At 41.9% G+C, this 18,296-nt stretch overlaps 1 protein-coding gene across 1 annotated transcript; it reads left to right on the forward strand.

Annotated features, from left to right (window-relative positions):
- Nucleotides 1–12,897: 12,897 nt before the first annotated feature.
- On the forward strand, nucleotides 12,898–17,610 carry LOC110169036 (WD repeat-containing protein 88-like). The gene is made up of 11 exons (XM_020934538.2): nucleotides 12,898–12,999; nucleotides 13,686–13,796; nucleotides 13,885–13,973; nucleotides 14,166–14,229; nucleotides 15,111–15,249; nucleotides 15,803–15,932; nucleotides 16,060–16,244; nucleotides 16,497–16,579; nucleotides 16,703–16,771; nucleotides 17,081–17,179; nucleotides 17,479–17,610. The coding sequence occupies exons 1-11, from the start codon at nucleotides 12,898–12,900 to the stop codon at nucleotides 17,608–17,610; spliced, it is 1,203 nt and encodes a 400-aa protein (XP_020790197.2).
- The last annotated feature ends 686 nt before the right edge of the window (nucleotides 17,611–18,296 follow it).

Consider the following 18,296-nt stretch of genomic DNA (forward strand, 5'->3'; position numbering starts at 1 on the left):
CCTCCTCGTAGGACAATCCTGGAGAGCGGTGCCGTGTGACTGTATGGTGTTCGTCTTCAGCTTCATTCAGCGCCGCTGCCAGCTGAGCCACGATGAGGCCGGCAGACATATACTGCTCATCCAGTTGGGCATCTGTGACATGACACTCAGATGGAGCGCTCAGCGTCAGCCCATGCAAATACACGACGATGCCCTCCTTTGGGTTTAAGGGCAGTGCACTACTCTGACCGACGGGGAAACTGCCCATTTCATTGACAACACGCTTCCCCAACATACTTGTAAGCAATAATGAAATAATAAAGTAAAATCAAACTCTTTCTTGTGCCTCAATGTTTATTTCAAAAAGAAAAGTGGATGGTATATTTTCTAAGAGCACATTTTTGTGAAAATAATCAGAATTGAATGAACATGTTTTGTAACCTTACGTATCAATATGAGTAAAGCAGGCATGCCCAAACTATGGCCCGGGAGCCAAATGTGGCCCTCAGACAAATTTTTCTTGGCCCTCAGGCTTCCAGGTGAATTGGCCCAGATTACCTCGCATCAGTTAAAAAATTATTTTTTACTGCAATTTTTTGAAATTCTACCTTGATGAGGCTAATATTTAATATTTAGTGTGTGATTTTAAGGATCTTAGCATGAATAAAGACCGATGGCTCATTCTAACGTGTTAAACATGCACATATTTCAATTATTCCCTGTACTGAGCACCAGTCTACGGCCCTTGGTCGGCCCCTCTGCTTTGTCTGTGTTTAGATATGTGGCCCTTGATGAAAAAAGTTTGGACACCCCTGGTGTAAAGAACTAATCTGCTGTACGTGTGAATGGCCACGCCCCTTGAGTCAGTCTGCCATAAAAAGACGAAGGTTGTCCGCTTGCTCTCTCCCTATTCTCCTCCAAATAAATAGAGCCGGACCTCTTCACTTTATCTACAAGTTCGGTATATGGCCACTTCAAATACAGTAGAACACTTCCTGTTTCCTTGGCTGCTGCTGCAGTCGAGTGGACTTTACTCTTGCCTCTGGAACAAAGGCTCGCAGGTTCGAGACCAGCCCAGCGCACACCCGACAGTCAGTGTCGATCGTGCAATTCCCGTCCCACACGGTGCTTCCCTGCAGCACCATAGTGTGCTCTGCACCGTGGAAGACCAACAGGCTCTGACCGAGGACTTCAGCGTGAACGACACACAGGCCGGTCCCGCTCGTCCCTGGATGTGACTGAAGTGCAATTCCTGTCCCACACGGTGCTTCCCTCCAGCACCGTAGTGTTGGTCTTACACGGTGCGCTCTGCACCGTGGAAGACCAACAGGCTCTGACCGAGGACTTCAGCGTGAACGACACACAGGCCGGTCCCGCTCGTCCCTGGATGTGACTGAAGTGCAATTCCTGTCCCACACGGTGCTTCCCTCCAGCACCGTAGTGTTGGTCTTACACGGTGCACAGCGCACCGTGGAAGACCAACAGGCTCTGACCGAGGATTTGAGCGTGAACGACACACAGGCCAGGCCGCTCGACCCTGGATGTGATTGAAGCCACAATCTTCCGTGAGTGTCGGCCGCCTGCACTTCGTGGCCCTGGTCAAAACCGAAAAATTTGATTATTAACGTTGTGCTGTGAAAGTAAGGATGAGTGAACGTCGGCAGACTCGCATAAGTGACCGACAAAACGAGCGAAAGAGTCCGTTTGACGCCTGAGGTCCTCCACAGAGTCTCGGCCTCCAGTGCCTTTGTGGGTCTGTTCAAAGAAGGAAAAATCAAACTACTAACAGTGGTTAGAGTTCAGAGGAAAGACAGTCGTCCACTGCCTGGGAGTTCACTCAAAGCCAAGTCTGAAGAAGTGAAGCAACGGCTGAAAACTCTGCTGGTGAAGCCAAGTCCCTACAGGGAGTGCAGAGAAAACGCCGAAGCCACAGTTCAACCAAAGTGCCGCTGTCTCGTGCCCTGTGACACACCACAAGAGATCTGGAGGGGATGGCCACCGAAGGATGCTCCTGGAGAAGAGTAACACGTCACTGTATTGTGTTCGTCTTCAACTTCATTCGGCGTCGCTGCCAGCTGAGCCTCGATGAGGCCGGCAGACTCACATTGCTCATCCAGTTGGGCACCTGTGAGATCACACTGGGAAGGAGTGCTCAGCAGCAGCCCGCGCAAAGACACGAGAATGCCCTCCTCGTAGGACAATCCTGGAGAGCGGTGCCGTGTGACTGTATGGTGTTCGTCTTCAGCTTCATTCAGCGCCGCTGCCAGCTGAGCCACGATGAGGCCGGCAGACATATACTGCTCATCCAGTTGGGCATCTGTGACATGACACTCAGATGGAGCGCTCAGCGTCAGCCCATGCAAATACACGACGATGCCCTCCTTTGGGTTTAAGGGCAGTGCACTACTCTGACCGACGGGGAAACTGCCCATTTCATTGACAACACGCTTCCCCAACATACTTGTAAGCAATAATGAAATAATAAAGTAAAATCAAACTCTTTCTTGTGCCTCAATGTTTATTTCAAAAAGAAAAGTGGATGGTATATTTTCTAAGAGCACATTTTTGTGAAAATAATCAGAATTGAATGAACATGTTTTGTAACCTTACGTATCAATATGAGTAAAGCAGGCATGCCCAAACTATGGCCCAGGGGCCAAATGTGGCCCTCAGACAAATTTTAGACCAGCTTAGGCCTAAAACTAAAATCTTGAACTGTAACATAAAATCCTCAGCATATTCAGGCCTTGTTTTGAGATGATGATTCACAGAGAAATGTCACCTACCTGATAGAGATGCGCGGATTGCGGTTAAAACCGGTTAAAAATATATTTTAATTAAATTCGGGCGGGTGGCGGTTTAACTACTAAAAAAAAAGAAAAAAGTTATTGTTAGTATTGTTACCTACATCTGAGTCTCATTGTCTATGTTTGTAGTATGAAGTGTACGTCATATCCTTAATTAGCCCATTTGACCTCGTTTTTATGTTCTGAAGGTTAAGGTTGCGTCGGGTTATTGATAGCCTAAGGTTTACGAGGCACATATTATATGCAGTTTATTTTATTATTTCTAATTTATTTCAGCTGTTTGCCAACACGTAAGTGGCTATAGGGCCATATTTATTTAGTTATGCTTTTTTTTTTTTTGTTTCGATGTCAGATATATTTTAAAACACGCAGACATTATTGCGTAGACTGCCACTCGGGGTATTTAAAACTTAAAGAAAGACCGATGGAGTGAGGCTATGACTTTGAAATAACATCGGGCAATGGCAGAATGTTCTGAATGTAACAACATCCAACACGAAGGCAAGAAGGTTCAAAAATAGCCTAGTCGGAAAACGTTGTCAGTTAATTAGCTGCGCAAGAAAACCAGGTAAGTTTGGGGTTGTTACGGACAATTAACTGTGTCGGCGGCAAGGTGGGGCATTTGAGGACCGTGCCCCCCTAGCGGCCACTGGTGCCCCACCCCCCAACAGGCCGTTATTATTACTATTTTAAAATGATTTTGATTGGCGCATTTCACTTCGGGCCGAGGGCACAAACTTTACTGTGACATCAATGACATCACAGTCTCTGTTTATTTAGATTAGTGTGATTGGACAACTGTCCTGTCACTCACGTCACGTCACGTCAACCTGCTGCGTCAACTCGTAGCAGCTCCACGATTATCGGCACTTTAGCCTAAAGCTCCACACAGGAAATGGCGAGAACAGAGTCAAAGACCCACGGACAGACCCGCCGCTGGGACCCGGGACTATCGCCGCCGGGGCCAGGGCAGTCGCTCGCTGCTCTATCCGCCTTTGCCCGCTCGTTTCTGGGTGTAAAAGTTTGACCTGAGCATAGCGCGCAGAGGCATAATTCTACCTGGTGTCCTGGTGCTGATATGGACTGGTGTAACTTTCAGATTTAAGTGGGAAGTGGGATTAAGACTTAAGCACTCGGCTCCCGGACCTCGCGTCACGGACCAGACTGGACCAGGATTTGGACCAGTTTCATCTCTTCATATTGGACAATAGACTTTTGGAAACAGAACCAGTGGGACAGTGGATAGAGGAAACATTCTGCTTCAGTCTCTGGAGAAGGTAAGAGGCTGGTTTTCATTAGTTTGCGGCAAATCTGAACTTGGAGCCTCACAGGTAAATAGTGTTATAGTGTTAAGAGTTAATAGTGCGTAAATGAGCTGGTGGGTGCGATGGAGCTGCTCTGGTTGTTCTGTCGTGTGCTGTAGGAGCGGCATCTGTGTTCATGTCTCTTATTGTAGTTTTACTGACGTTGTTGGGTCTGGGTGTGAGCGGTGTGTTACGTTGTGTTGTTGCATAAAGTTTGCGCTTGGCTGTTCATTGTGCTCTGATCGATACTGTTCAGCCAATACTAACCAAAATGTCTGTTTCTGGTATTTGTTATAATAATACAGCCTATATATATAATACATATATTATTCATTATATATATTTATAATTTTGCCCTTGGTGCCCCTCCCAAAAATTATACCACCAGCCGCCATTGGTCCTGGTTTAGTCCTGGTTTAGTCCTGGTTTAGTCCCGGTCCCTCAAGTCTCTGGTCTCTATAGGACAGGACTGGACGGCGACTCGCGTACCACGTTCACTACAGCCCTGGTGCTGTCCGATGCGTGGCTATTTCTAGTTCAGTGGTGTTTTTGACTAGACGCTGTTGTTTAATGTTTACAACCAGTGGCAGGACTTATTGTTTTTTAATAAACCTCAACCTTTTATTATTGTCTTGTGTGCGTATCGTCTACCACACAGCCTCAACAACTATTGCAGCTAATAATAATAATAATCTTAATATAATAATGATTATAATAACAACAACACATAATTAGCCTAATACTGTTAAAGAAAAACGTGTTTGATAGCATGTCTGCTGTGTATGACTCCACCGCGTTAAAATATTTCTCAAATGGCAGTGCCCCCCCTGCTGGTGACCCATGCCCCTCCAGTAGATGTGCTCTGACGCCGACTCTGACAATTAAGAATGCGAACATACACGCTGAGCGAATTTTGGGATGAATGAGCTATAGTTTGCATTTTTATCGAGGCTCCTTAGTTTGTTTGCTGTATGATTGTTCTAAAATCTAAAATCAATCGGCGGATGGCGGGCGGGTGCGGTTTTGAAAACCTTCGGTGCAAAATGGACAGCGGGCGGATGATGAGTTTTGTGTCGCGGTTACGGAGGAAAAAATAGCCCATCCGCGCATCTCTACTACCTGAGTTAAAGTCTGCATGAACAGACCAACGAATCCTGTGAAAACTGCAGCCGGGAAAGTGAAAAAAGTGACAGAACACAGGGGCCTCAACCCTTGGACCAAAACTCAAGTCAAGATGAGTGACTGAGCACTCACTCACAGCAAGTGTGCAGAACCTGCACAGGTGTATGGCAGCAGCTCACTGCTCCTGACAGGCTGTCCCAACAGCACTTTACATTTGACCCATTCATCATCAACAGAGGGAGAATTTCCCTTAAAAATTCCCTACTAAAATATACTGTACCTGAAGATTATTCCAAATGATCAGGTTTTAAAAAGATGTGGGTTTCTCCAACCTGAAAACTGAAGAGTTAGTAACATGACAGTCATCACATTTTAGCTTTAGCTGTTTCCAAATAAAATAAACTAACATCTGCTACAGGTGTCGCAGATGATTTTCATGTCTCACAGTTGCAAGACATGAAATAGATTTATCTTAGATTAACTATGAACTAATTAACAATTATAATAATAATAAACTGATACCTGTAGAAGAGTTAGAGGACACCACCCAAATCTGCAAACACAAAGGAAAAGTTAGAAACAAAATTACAAAATACTAGTGTATTTCAGCAAAACAGTTTTAAATTCACCTTTGGGTCTTTGGGGGAAAGCTGGCTGAAGCCCAACCCAACCCAACCCAACCCAAAACAGAGTTTAGGTAAACTCTTCCAACAAGGTGGTCTGGATCAGTTCTTTCATTCATTCCATATTTTGGAGCATAGCCTCTGATATAAGAGTTTCCATTCTTTTTCTTTAGTTCTTGGGCCCTTTTTAACTTCAGATGGAGGCAAAGGTTCATTTTTCACTCTTTAGCTTCTATAGCAGTAGTAGATATCACAGAGCTGCTGTAAAAAGGTTAGACACCAACCTAAAACCTGAAAACTCCAGGGTTATTTAATAACATATGACAGACATGTTTTAGCTTTAGCTCATTTCAAATAAAATAAACTAACATCTGCTACAGGTGTCGCAGATGATTTTCATGTCTCACAGTTGCAAGACATGAAGTATATTTAGCTTAGATTAACTATGAACTAATTAACAATGAAAATAACAAACTGAGACCTGTAGAAAGGTTAGAGGACACCACCCAAACCTGCAAACACAAAGGAAAACTTAGAAACAAAAATGACAATATACTAGTGTATTTCAGTAAAACAGTTTTATTTTCACCTTTGGGTCTTTGTTTTGGGTTGAACGTCCGTCAGCTTCCCTCACAGAGTTCAGGTAAACTCTTCCAGCAAGGTGGTCTGAGTGCATCACAGTTTTCCTTAATTATGCACTTGTTTCAGTTTTATTATTACCAACCACCCCAAACCCACACCCAACACAATACAAGAACCCAAAACCAAGTGCCACCTGTGGAAATTAAACATTAAAATCTAGTCCACATTTAGACCAGATCAACCCATAACAAACCACACAGTCTCCATAAAAATATGTAGTATATGACACATTTGGACCAGTTTAGGCCCAAATCTGAGTCATTAAAATCCTCAGATCTTGTTTTGAGAGGACACAAGGTAAAGGATAAAAAGAAAGAACAGAAGTTTTAGGAGTTGACCATTGTACAGTTGGGTGCATTTGGACGGTTTTAAATTTCCAGGACAGATGAGAGATTTTTATTTTCCAAGTAGGTTTTCATCTCATTTGAAACCTTTGATGACACCTTCCACTTTTTGTTTTGCATTTGTTTAAATTTGCATGTTTGAGTATTTTATGGCAGGTCCTGTACCATCCTTATATCATTCATGTTTGGAAAGTGATCATTTAATTCCACAAATGTACCATTCATTTCATATAATTCTGAGTCATTGTGTTCCAGTTCATTGACCCAAGCTTGGTGGACATGTTTAAACCTTTTCATTGCAATTTGTTACATTTGAAAAACACATTTTTTTCACCATGGTTTTACACTTTGTGATAAATGACATTTTCACACATCAAAATACCGAGAGATTTTATTTGAGACAAGTTTTGCTTTTGTTTCATGAATTTCGTTTCTGGCACAAATTCCTTCATTTTACTGACACAACCTTTTGCATTTGTTTTCAGAAAAGGCCTTTCTGTAAGTTTCCTTTTACCACACAGTTTCAGGACACAAGGCCGCACCTTCATGTTTCCTTTTATAATCCACCTTTTTCAGTGAGCCAACATTTAAAACACATCCACAGAGTGAAATAAATTTCCTTTCAACAAAAGCATCTTTATCATTTGAAACTCATCACATTGACGCTTTATTTATTTCAACCCAGTTTGCACATTGCATAAACATGAATCAGAGCGCAGAGTAACTACGCACTCGCAGCAGTTTCATTCATCCAACATTTACAAACGAACAACAATTTATTATTGCAACAATGATTCCGTATCCACAAACAAGACTCACCTGGACTCGTGAGACTTATCTGGACTCCTACGTGCTGTTTGTCGTGCTGATGGTGATTTGGGTCTCGCTGCATTTTTGGCGCGTTTTTCTGAATCCTGCGGGTCCTGCGCTTCCACACCACCTTTTCTTTCTTTGTTGCTAAAAACGGCGCGCTGCCATAAAACAGCGTTTGAAGTCTTATCACTTTCAGACCGGTTCCTTATATACTTTTGTGGGAATTTTTTGGGGATTTGCTAACCTATATATTTTTGGAAAGGTTATAGTATATGGAGTCAGAAAATCAATGTTTGCATTTGCCCACATGTCTTTGTAGCGGCTATATTGAATTTTAAAAAAATGGCCGCCAAAAAACTCTTTTGGAATATCTCAGCCTCTGAATAAGTTGAAATGTTGATTTTAACTGCTAAACCCACATTTTCAGGGTCAGGAAATCAAATGGTGCTAGTTACAAAGCTATAAAACCTACCCACATTAACCCTTAGATGCATAAGTGGGTCAAAAATGACCCGGTTTGGTTGTTTTCTTGCAATTTCACTGTAATATTCACATGTAATACCCCATGTTCCTCCAAATACATGTTTTTCTTTCTTTTTTTTTGTTTTTGTTTTTAATTATCCTGCTGAAATACTTCAACAACATTGGTAAAACAAATTATAAACATCACATGCAGCTGGTCAGATAACTCAAAGAGTTTAAAACTAGCTAACATAAAATTTGGATATTGGATGTAAACACACACATTTAGATACAATATGATTACACAACTTTTTATTAGACATTTTCTATACATCATCGTTATCATCATCACTTTCATACAACCATAGACTGTATAGACGAGTGGACAGATCTAATGTTGTAGCCGCCATGTGCCAAATAGGAAGTTCTCCAGGAGGCTCTTCCGGCTCCTTCTGACTCTGGCTCCAATGGGATTGGGACATTAGGATCTTGTGGCTCCTCTCTCTGTATCTGCTGCAGTGAGCCTCGACATTTTGGTCTTGAAATGTTTGTGTTAAGCCACGACACATGATCCTGATTTTTTTTTTTTTTGCTATTTTGTCCGTCAAAAAAATCCTATTCATAATATAGAGTCTGGTTCCAGATTGGCTCCTGTAACTGTGAACATCACGAGCCTCATTTGAGTGGTACTGAACTCTGTGGGTCACACTCACTTAGTCCACTTCTTTTATACAGTCTATGCAACAACATGGCTTGGGAATCATCATCATTCTGGCACTGGCTGCTGCACTGACACATGTTGGTACAGGATAAACCTTTAGTTTGTGGTGTGCAGTTCTGCAGTCGCCTTTGTACTTGGCAGTGGTGAACCGTGGACCTGGACCCTGAACCTTCATTAGGACCAACTGCTGCTATCATGACATCATTTATTTAAAGAAAACTAAAGGAAGCAAATTGCGCATGCACGTATTTCATATATTTGGTTAATAAACATTAGCTACTGTTCAACAAGATGGATAGATCCACAGCCGGCCTGGCTCCGAGCTCTGCTGCCTCTGAGCTCTGGTCTGGCCGCAGGTTCCATATGTAGGAAATGCGGCTACAGCCAAATACCTGCAAAGAGTGAGGCAAGTCCTAAGAAGCCAGCTCAATGGCAAGAACAAGGCGCAGGCAATCAACAGCTCCGCCCTGCCAGTGATCCGATACCCTGCAGGAATCATAAGCTGGCCAAAGGAGGAGATACAGACCACAGATGTTAAGACACAAAAGCTCCTGACCATGCATGGAGGGTTCCATCCCAAATAGTGAGTGTGGGAACCACTCTCCAGGATGAAACATCCAAGCACCTTGAGTACATCAAGGACAAGGCCCTGACAGATGAGGTGCTCAGAGAATGTCTCAGACAGTGGGGTCCAGACGAAGAGGTGCTGGAGGGACCATCATGGCAGGACAAACCCCTACACGGGGCGAACCACCAGAACATAACTGAAGTAGCTGATATCAAGAAATCCTACCAATGGCTTGAGAGGGTCTGAAGGACACACAGAGGCTCATCCTGGAGCTCAGGAGCAGGCACTGGGCACTCGAGTAATAGAGGCCCAGATCTACCACACCAGACTGTGCAGTCTGGTGTAGACTGTGCAAAGAGGCTCCTGAGACAGTCCAGCACATAACTGCAGGGTGTAAGATGCTGGCAGGGAAAGCATACATGGAGTGACATAACCAAGTGGCGGGCATAATGTACAGAAACATCTGTACGGCCGGAGACCCCAGGATCAAGGTGGGAAACACCTCCAAAGGTTGTGGAGAACAACCGCGCCAAGATCCTGTGGGACTTCCACATACAGACGGACAGGATGGTGATGAACCAACCACACATAGTGGTGGTGGATAAGAAACAGAGCAGAGCCATGGTGGTGGACATCACAATACCAAGAGATGGTAATATGAGGAAAAAGGAACCGCATGTCAATCTCACGCTCCATCGTCCCCTCACTCATGAACAAGACCCCGAGATACTTGAACTCCTCCACTTGAGGCAGGGACTCTCCACCCACTCGGAGAGGGCAAGACACCTTTTTCCGGTCGAGAACCACGGCCTCGGATTTGGAGGAGATGATCTTCATCCCAGCTGCTTCACACGCGGGTCAAACTGCCCCAGTGCTGCAGGTCCTGGTTTGATGAAGACAACAGGACAACATCATCTGTGAACAGCAGAGAAGATCCTGTGGTCCCCAAACCAGACCCTCCAGCCCCTGACTGCACCAAGAAATTCTGTCCATAAACACAATGAACAGAACCGGTGACAGTGGCGGCCCTGGCAGAGTCCAACATCAGGAACAGGTCTGACTTACTGCCGGCAATGCGAACACAGCTCCTGCTTCTGACTCCATAAACTATAACCTTTCCAAAAATATATAGGTTAGCAAATCCCCAAAAACTTCCCACTAAGGTCAAAAAATGACAATAAGGAACCGGACTATTTAGTGAAGCTGTCGACAAACAAAGCGAGTTGGCTCGGCTCTTCTGACTCTTTGACGTTGGATTTGTGACCGACATAATCTTACAGGGATCTTTCCCGAGTGCAGGTTTCACTGGATTCGTTGGTCTGTTCATGCAGACTTTAACTCAGGTAGGTGACATTTCTGTGTGAATCATCATCTCAAAACAAGGCCTGAATATGCTGAGGATTTTATGTCCAAGGCTTTAGTTTTAGGCCTAAGGTGGTTTGAAAGTGGGCCATATTTAAATGTTGCCTCACTTTTATGGAGACTGCTGGTCTCTCCTGGTCTTATCTGGTCTAAATGTGGAGTGGGCCAGATTAAATGTTTACACCATAATTTCCACAGGTTTCATTTGGGCTTGGGCCCTTGTGTGTTTTTGGTGTGTGCCTCGACTGGTCTAAATATGGGCCAGATTTAAACAGGCTGGTAAATCATGTTATTATCGGGTGAAAGTGAAATTTCTTATTCGAAACTAAGCCTTCAACAGTTTCATTTGGAGGTAAAAGGGTCTAAAAACTGATTTGAGTCTTGGGTTGTTTAAAGGAGATGTGTTTTGTATTTGGTTTGGTCTGAACTGGTCTTAACGTGGGCCAGATTTGGACTGGTTTATAGAGTCTGATGGCTCTGGTCCTAACCCTTAGACTAAACTGTAATACTAGTTGTTCAACTCTTCCACAGGTTTGCAGAGGGTCTGTTCATTTTAACCAGTTTGAAATCTGTTGACATTTCTGTACTTCTGTAATACATTGTATTAACTTTACAGGGTTAAAGGTTAAATCTCATATTAATTTTGTCATTGTGTATGTTGTAAAATTGTTTCGGGTTTGTTTTGTGAAATGACAGTTCTAACCCTAACTCTTCTGACTCTTCTCATTGCAGCTCTAAACTGTTGTACTAAACTTTTAAACTAGTCTTCACAGGTCCAGAGGCTGCTGCTGTTTACTGTGAGTATGTCTGCACGCACTTACTAACACACTAACTCTGTACGATCACGGGCGGTGGGTCTAATCCAGCCACAGAGGGCGCTGTGTGTGTCCCTCTGTGCCAGTCCCCAGCCTGGATAAATGGAGAGGGTTGCTTCGGCGTAAAACCTGCCTCTTGTACCCTGATCTTAAAGTGTTTATGGCAGATTTTTCTAATTATTTTTACTTGTTATGGTAGGATAGCACTTGTGGTGAATATTTATCATAGTTTTATATCAGTTTTGTGTTAGTTTCTAGACAAAAGTTGGAAAGAAAAGCACAAAAGTAAAGGATGTAGTGGTTCGTACATCTACGTTAAAACTTTCACATGCAGAAATAATTGAACTATTGTGTAATTTAGGCAAGTCTTGACACCTTTTTCACAGTACAGTTGTTAGGTAAAAGTTATGAAATTAGCTCTGCATCTGCTGTCTGTTCAACCAGGAAATAAAGTTTGTAGAAATCCTAATAAATTTAATTGCAAACATGCCATATCCAATGTAATATATTGATTGTGCCAACTTAAATCTGTGTTTATTTTGCAGCTTTTAATAAGTTATTTTTATAGGTTTGATTTAGTGCCAAAATGCCCCCTGCTGCTAGAATAAAAAGAACATCTGTAAACTATTCTGTAAATCTGTAAATATTGTATATACATGTTTCTCAAGCAAAATTATGAAATGTGGGGAAATCTTTTACATTTTTTCTTTCTTTTTTTTTTTAACTTTTAAATTGGTTTAGATTTTCCCCTGAAAAACTAAGTACCCCGCGTCGCCCAGAGCAGTGGCGCCATCTGCTGGAGAAGGAATACAAAAAACAGACCTCCTGTTAGTTTTTTTGTTTTTGTTTGTTTGTTTTTTTGTTTTGTTTTTTTGTTTGTTTTCTTCCGTCGCAAACTAGCTGTTCTTTTTTGACTACCTAAAGTGACCAGACTGACCAGATTGTGACTTAAATGTGTCTGAAATGTCAATAAATTGCCTTTTATTTGACTTTTGCGTCTCGGTCCCTTATTTTTTTATTTTTTTTAGCTTATTTTAAAAAAAAGTTTTTTGTTTTTTTTAAGCAACTCCCACTTGATTGTTTTATGGGATAGGCTATTTATTTATTTATTTATTATTTATGTATTTTCTGAAAAGTCACAAACCTATCCTACCCTGGTCAGCTAACCCTGTTGCTATGGTAACCGGTAGCCGGTCTTGTTTCCAGTTTTCTCTTGTCCGTAGGCTGTACGTTCATGTAATGTGTTAAACGTGTTATGACTTTCAGATACTGGGTCTTTTTTTTTTTTAGCTGAAGTTTGTGCTATTGTGTCTTAAGAGCTCAGTTATTGTATAAATGTCTGTAAGCCCGGGCTCGTTGTCCGCAGACGAGCCAAAAGCGGAAAGACATGAGGCGGAACTTTCACACGAAGCACCGGAGTGGAGCTACGACACACAGGTACAAATATAAAGTTACAAGTACAACTACACAGGTACAAACACACAAGTACAGAGACACGGTGCAAACACGACCGGAGCACCGTCCTCCATCAATGGAAGTGTAAGATCTTATTACAGATCCATGATGCCTCCATAACATTTATCAGATTAGACTCATACAGATGTACTCCAGTTTAGTCTCAGTTCTGAACAAGTTTTATTACCCAATGTTTTGTTTCTATTAGGTTAGGATAGTTCTGATTGCAATTCTGCTACTCGACCATAATAACAGAATAAAACTGGTTTCTGTTAATTGACTTAAAACGGCATTATTTACATAAAAAAAAAAAATGGTGGCAGTCTATCTTTCTTTTTTTTAGTTTAGTAAAATTGGCATAAAATGAAAAATCCCTTAAAGGTGCACTATGTAACTTTTTCTGGCAGAGGATCCCCACACTCTTGTCTCCATGGATGTTATTCTTTTGTCTGGAAAATTCCACTGTACATTTATAAGCATCAGTCTCCACGGAGAAAATCAGGTGGCATCACTAGATGAAGTTACAAGTCAGATCTGTGGAGAAGTGAACCCGCTCAGTTAGAATGAATGTTTTTAAAGGTTTATAGTTTAACACCAAAAAATGCAAATTCTGTGAAAATCAGACATTCTTTGATTCTTCTATAACATAATTTGTGTTTGTCTTTCAGGTCCCAGTGAAGACGTTCAGAGCTCACACAGACTCGGTCACAGCCGCTCGCTTCTGCCTCAGTGACACACACTTCGTGAGCTGCTCCTCCGATTGCACCACTCGCCTCTGGGTACTGAACTCAGAACCACTGATTTTTACTACCAAAACATAAATTTTAGCACATTGATGATGCCTGTCATAATGAAATGTTTTTACAGGAGGTAGAGACCTGTCGACCGGTCAGAGACTTCACTGGAGGCCATGAAAGAACCATAACGGAGTGTGCTATGATCCCAGACACCAACAGGTTTGTGAATTTCAACTGAATTTATTGTGTTTACATAAAAACTATTGCGTGACCAGGCAGTCCTATATCCTGTTTGAACGCAGAAGAACCTGGAATCCAATTTGGACCAGTCCCCCAGTTGTGATGTTATCATAAGAACGCAAAGTTTCATGCACCCCTCATGTGTTTTTTTGTTTGTTCTCGTCTCGTCAGGATGGTCACAGTCTCCTGGGATAAGAAGATGGTGTCCTGGGACATGGAGACAGGACAGATGCTGGTAACTACCTCTTACAGAATTCAGCAGTGACCGCCCACGCCACTGGTCCTGGAAATTTCTCATTTTCCCCGCAGACTGGGGTGACCACTACATGTCCCTATTTACCCAGGACAGTCCCAGTTTTGAGGTCTGTGTCCCCTGTCCCAGCAAATTTATACAAAACCAGTGATTTGTCCCAGTTTTATACAAGAAATGTCCCAAGCATCCCTATTTTTGACAAATTTAATCTAAACCAGGACTAAACTAAGATTAAACCAGGACTACGTCAGGTCTAATCTGAGCCCTGCCAACGGTAAAGAGGAGCATAAATTGTCATTTGCTTTGCCAAAACACAAAAATCCATGTTTGCGAATGACCATAAAGCAAAAAGCTGCAGCAACAGAAGCCCCTCAGATTATGACTGACACGAGAATGCACAGTATTACATGCTCCTTTCACAATTTCATTTATGTTTTGAAAATCTCGTCACCCTAATATAGACATTCAGAAAAAAAATCAATATTAAAAGTTTGAAATCTCGGTCTCAATCTCAGCTCTGTGGTGACTCATGAATGTTAACTATGTGGTGAGTTAACATATTCATTTAATCCCAACAGAAAATGGATGAATGTAGGAATACTGCTATCCTTTTATCCATTATCCTTTTAATGGTTAACCGAGGCGTAGTTGTCAGTAACTAAAACAAACCTCGAAGAGCCAATCATGACAAAATCTTGATACTTTAAAATGTTTTGGTCACTTTATTTTGATCTTGAATTGTACATTATTCTTGCAGTTTCAGTGTCAAATCTGCTGGGTCCCTGAATAGAAATTTAAATCCAATCTCCTCCATAATTGACATACATAAATGTTATACCTGTGTTTCTCTCCCTTGTTCCCAGTGGAAGTGTCGTCAGCCCGGCCTCCTCACCTCTTGCTCCTCCTCGGCTGATGGGAGACTCCTGGTTTGTGCCTCTGTTCCTCAGAACGGTGTTTACATCAGTGACGCCGCCAGTGGTCAGACCGTGCACCACATCAACGGTACGGAAAATATTCGCTGTTCCCGTCATTGTTCACGTATAATCCAGTCCACATGAAAAAAATCAGACTGCACTGGTACATTTTTGTCCTTGAAATAGTAAATGCAAAAGTGAAGTGGGACATGATGTGGGTTTAGTGGGGAAATTAAATTCAGAATATCATAAAATGTGAAAAGTCAAATGTGGTTTTGGAAATGAAAATAATTCATAACATCAGAGCCTGGTCAGAAAATGAAGTGTATTTTACATTATTTGTTTACTTAAAGCAACACTGCATTATTTTTTTGGCAGCAGCATGACACAGATATGAATATATGGAAATGGAAAGTTGAAACCACACGGCGAAACATTCTCCATAGAGATAGATGCGTTTTCTGCCATACACTGGAACATTTTAAGGCATTTAAGGTGTTTTAAGATATTTTAATTGTAAATTTTATCCAAAGCAATACCATTTCCATGGCGACAATCAGCTGGAGTCTCTTCTCTGGGCCAAATAAGTGTCAGGTTTTTGAGTAAATTGTTTTTAACCTGTTTCTGTATAATTTTCTCAGGTTATCATAAAACCACAATCTCTCGCTGTCGGTTTGATCCTGAGAGCAAACGCATCGTCAGTGTCTCTGCCGACCGCTGCATCAAACTGTGGGATCTGCACAGCCACAAGACCACTGTGTCCATCGACAGGTGATATACAGGTGTTATGCAATGCACCTTAAACCTAGAATTACACACCATCCCCTGACTCTGTTCTTAGGTCTTTCAGTCTGTGTTGAATTAATTGTTTCCTACAGTTTTGTTCTTCCTTCATCAGTAATCACTCCAACGCCATCTCAGACTGCTGCTTCACCTCAAACGGTCACTTCTTGTGCACTGCATCATGGGACAAGACCCTGAAGCTGTGGGACCTGCAGTCAGGAGGTTTTAGGAGCCATGGGGGGACGTCTCTTCAGAGAGGACACGAGGGCAGCGTCAGCTCCTGTCGCTTCTCCAACGACGGTCAGAATCAAGAAGGGTTATACTGGCATGACAAATATACTTTATAAACATGATTGGTTTTGTACTAGTTTTAAAGAATATTGCATCATTTTTACTTTAAAATTAGATTAATTTTATATAAAAGTACAAGTAATTAGTCCTGGGGTTAGTCCTGGCCTTGTACCTCTTAGTCCTTTAATCCCAAGCCTTATGAAAAAGTTTTTTGTTTTGTTTTTTAATACTGTTTTAAAACTCATTGTGTTCTTTGTGTAGGTGCCCTCCTTGTGTCCGGTTCATTTGATAAAACAGTGTCTCTGTGGGACATGACCTCCCTCAGTCAGACCCTCTCACTGAAGGTGAACTTTAAATACTCCAGCACTGTCTGAAAATATATAAATTATTATATAATAATTATAAATATTGTAAATGTTTATGTTCCTCAGTAATTATTCTAATCAATTTAAATCTAATCTTTTCAGGGCCACAGTGATTGGGTGACAGATGTGTGTATCAGCGTTGACAGGAAGCTGGTTATCTCGGCCTCAAAGGTAATTACTGCTACTGGAATGTACTATATGTACATACTGTTGACAATTCTGGTGAAGTTTATCATGTTATTTGGACATGTGGGTTGCAGATGTGACAAACAGAGGTAAACAATTGTTACACACCATTCTTTATTAACATTTTGGGTGGAATTTGTTTGATGACAGAACTTTTTCATCTTATTCAATTCAACTTTTCTTTATAAACTGATGATAAACTATGATAAATATTTACCACAAGTACTATCCCACCAAAATAAATAAGAAAAACAGGAGAATCTCATATGCACTTTAAATGTTTATCTCTTTCAGGACCACACCATCCGGATGTGGGACATTGAAAACATTGATGAAATCCCGGCTGTGATGGAGCAGAAAAAAACCCAGGGGATAGGAGTTCACATACTCAAAGTAAATAAACAGTGCAGTACTTTGGTAGCACAGCGCTAAATATTCACTACTACTACTGGAGCTACTACTGTTATTACTACTACTACTACTACTACAACTACTAGTACTTAATAGTGCTTTTATGGACACTCAAATACTACTACTGCTGTTTTGACCAATATAAAGCTGCTCCTGATTATTACTATATCATACTATTATCAATATTACTACTGCTACATTTAGGATGCTCTCTGACCAAAATTAATTAATTACTTCTTAACATCTTAAAATAACATCTTAAAACTTTCTCTCTGTTTCAGTGTGAGGAGTGCGGTAAACCTTTCCCTGTGTCCAGACTGCAGACTTCAGAGCTCCTCACCAAATGTGTTTTTTGTCGCCTCAAATCTCCGCCAAGATACCGACCCCAGCCCCCTCCTCTAATGCCCCTGTGAGACCAGCCCCCTCCTCTAATGCCCCTGTGAGACCAGCCCCCTCCTCTAATGCCCCTGTGAGACCAGCTCCTTCCTCTAATGCCCCTGTGAGGAACCGTAACACCCTCCTCCTCTAATGCCCCTGGGAGAGACTCTGCACCCGGTCTAGACACCATAAGACCTGGTATCAAAGGATCATTGAAGACCAAAAACAGTATATTAGGGTACATACAGAGCTCCTCTTGTGAGCCCACTTTAGTCCTGGTTTATTCCGGGTTTAGACCCAGTTTAGGCCAGTTTAGATGTGCTCTCTGTACAAGTATGAAAACACCCTTAGAGCACTATTAATTAACATGAATGATTATATTATAACTTATTATAACTTTACTGGGGGAGTTTCTGCCTCCTGCTTATCGCCACAGTACGGCATTAAAGCTACATGTCAGATCTGTGGAGAGGTGACCCGGCTCACAGTAAGAATGCACATCCCTATGAAGGCAGCAGACCCTCCAGAAAAAATACAAAATGAACTTATATTGATATCCCATCTTCACTAATGCTACAGTATGAAACATTCAGCCACTCTCTGGGCTTAACATGACCTAAATATGATCAGAAACAAATACCCTTCTTTTTTGTATTTACAGTGTATTCTATTAAAATATTTTAATGTTTCATAATTTATTCATCAATGACATGAGCAGACA

The sequence above is a fragment of the Boleophthalmus pectinirostris genome, unplaced genomic scaffold (genome assembly GCF_026225935.1).
Source record: "Boleophthalmus pectinirostris isolate CB_2022bp ecotype Guang Dong unplaced genomic scaffold, ASM2622593v1 HiC_scaffold_19, whole genome shotgun sequence".
NCBI lineage: Eukaryota > Metazoa > Chordata > Actinopteri > Gobiiformes > Gobiidae > Boleophthalmus > Boleophthalmus pectinirostris.

Excerpts from the sequence above, each read along its gene's own strand:
- LOC110169036 (XM_020934538.2), top strand. The coding sequence starts at position 12,898 with ATGTCTGTAAGCCCGGGCTCGTTGTCCGCAGACGAGCCAAAAGCGGAA. Across the intron at positions 13,000-13,685 it reads AGTGGAGCTACGACACACAG|GTCCCAGTGAAGACGTTCAG; the intron begins GTACAAATATAA and ends TTTGTCTTTCAG. Across the intron at positions 16,772-17,080 it reads TGGTTATCTCGGCCTCAAAG|GACCACACCATCCGGATGTG; the intron begins GTAATTACTGCT and ends TATCTCTTTCAG.